Raw genomic sequence first — 2,342 nt, 5'->3', positions numbered from 1 at the left:
CTCCGCCTCCCGGGTTCAAGCGATTCTCCTGTCTCAGCCTCCTGCGTAGCTGTGATTACAGGCGCCGCCACCACGCCTGGCTAAGTTTTGTATTTTTGCTAAAGACGGGAGTTTCACCGCGTTGGCCAGGATGGTCTCTAACTCCTGAGCTCAAGTGACCTGCCCGCCTCGGCCTCCCGAAGTGCTGGGATTATAGACGGGAGCCACCACGCGCCGCCCTGCCTGCAGGAACTCTTCCCTTTGCAAGTTTATTGAATTTTTAAGGCTAATGATATTAGAAATAGGGATTTTTATTTTATTTTATTTTTTTGAGACGGAGTCTCGCTCTGTCGCCCAGGCTGGAGTGCGGGGGTACCATCTCGGCTCACTGCAACCTCCGCCTACCAGGTTCAAGCGATTCTCCTCCCTCAGCCTCCCGAGTAGCTGGGACTACAGGCACCCACCACCACGCCCGGCTAATGTTTGTATTTTTAGTAGAGACGGGATTTCACCATGTTGGCCAGGCTGGTCTCGGACTCCTGACCTCAGGTGATCTGCTCGCCTCGGCCTCCCAAAGTGCTGGGGTTACAGGTGTGAGCCACCGCGCCCCGTCAGAAATAGTGATTTCTAATACTGCATGGTATTGCTCCTGATAAAGGGAGAAAATCTCCCTTAAAGGAATTGTCATGAAGTTACATGATTTAAGAAAGGGATTTATGATTGAGGAAATGGACAATTCCATTATGTCTTATTTAATGGACCCTGAGAAGCCCTTTTCTTTTCTTTTTTTTTTTTTTTTTTGAGACGGAGTCTTGCTCTGTCGCCCAGGCTGGAGTGCAGTGGCGCAGTCTCGGCTCCCTGCAAGCTCCGCCTCCCAGGTTCGTGTCTAAGTTAAACATGACTTCCACTGTACCAGTAGTTGACATGTGTTGACTCTTAATACTTACCGTGGGCCTGCCACTGTACTAAGTAATGTGTTGTCCCATTTATAGAGGTGTGTGTGTATGTGTGTACGTGTGTGTGTGTGTTTGAGACAGGGTCTTGCTTCTCATCCACCTCCCCTTGATATGGTAGAAGGCTTCAACTTTTCTAACAGTTGTCTTAGAAGACATTTTGATTCTTTGGCTCTGTATTTCTTTGGAAGACTACTTCAGAGATGAAGTGGCTTCCCACAGTTATAACTCTATCAAGCTGGTGAGACCCAGTGTCCAGCAGATAATTTGGCCGCTTGTATCATCCTCCTTGTTGCATGTTCTTCAGGTTGTTAGGGAGTTAGCTATATTTCTCAGAGGTGGACTGTTTTTGAGACAGGATCTCACCCTGTCACCCAGGTTAAAGTTCAGTGGTACAGTCTCTGCTCACTGCAACTTTACCTTCTGGGCTCCGGTGATCCTCCCACCCCAGCCTCCCAGGTAGCTGGGACTACGACAGGCATGTGCCATGGTGCCCAGCTAATTATTTTTTTGTAGAGATGTGGTTTCGCCATGTTGCCCTGGCCAGTCTCCAACTCCTGAGCTCAGGCGATCCACCCAGCCTTTTATTTATTTATTTATTTTATTTTATTTTATTTTATTTTGAGACAGAGTCTTGCTCTGTCGCTCAGACTGGAGTGTAGTGGTGTGATCTTGGCTCACGCAACCCCCACCTTCTGGGTTCAAGTGATTCTCCTGCCTCAGCCTCCTGAGTAGCTGGGATTACAGGTGTGCACCACGACACCCAGCTAATTTTTGTATTTTTAGTAGAGACTGACCTCAGGTGATCCACCCGCCCTGGCCTCCCAAAGTGCTGTGATTACGGGTTTGAGTCACCATGCCCGGCCCTTTATTTTCCTTTTAATTGACAAATTAAAATTATATATATATATTTACGATATACTACCTGTTTTTATGTATAATCCTCTCTTTCTATATAGGTGTTTCCAAGCCAAGACCCTCTAGATCGAGCAGATTTCAATGCTGTCGAGTATATCAATACCCTGTTCCCAACAGAGCAAGTAAGTAGAGTTTCGGGTTTCCCTCCTTTCAGCGGCTTCTGGCACATCCTGGGTGTCATGCTTCGCGTGCTACACTAGATCATCTACGGGCCCTTGATAAACAAGGGAGAGTCAAATTCAAATCAAACGCCATCGTCACCACCTGGGGCAGTGAGCTACACTGTGTTGGAATGGAATTCATTGTATAGTGAACATATTAATAATAATTGTACCCTTAGGTTGTGAGAGTCCTCCCAAATTTTCTGTTGTAATGGAAAGTGGAAGGGATTTTTATAATGTAGTGGGGAAAGGTGGGGGTGAGGCAGGCAGGAGAAGCCCAGAATCATGAAGCCACTTTCACCTCTATTTCTTTCTTTTTTTTTTTTTTTTT

The 2,342-nt window shown here is 46.8% G+C and overlaps 1 protein-coding gene across 1 annotated transcript in view; it reads left to right on the top strand.

The window, feature by feature from the left end:
- Positions 1-2,342, top strand: part of VPS53 (VPS53 subunit of GARP complex) — a 219,125-nt gene that overhangs the window by 40,630 nt on the left and 176,153 nt on the right. The window contains exon 3 of the mRNA XM_017864189.1: positions 1,892-1,972. Within this exon, the coding sequence (XP_017719678.1) occupies positions 1,892-1,972 (81 nt within the window). The remainder of the gene's footprint in view (positions 1-1,891; positions 1,973-2,342) is intronic.

Source organism: Rhinopithecus bieti, unplaced genomic scaffold (genome assembly GCF_001698545.2).
Source record: "Rhinopithecus bieti isolate Rb0 unplaced genomic scaffold, ASM169854v2 scaffold_22, whole genome shotgun sequence".
Classification (NCBI taxonomy): Eukaryota; Metazoa; Chordata; class Mammalia; order Primates; family Cercopithecidae; genus Rhinopithecus; species Rhinopithecus bieti.
This window is presented reverse-complemented; position numbering and strand designations above follow the sequence as displayed.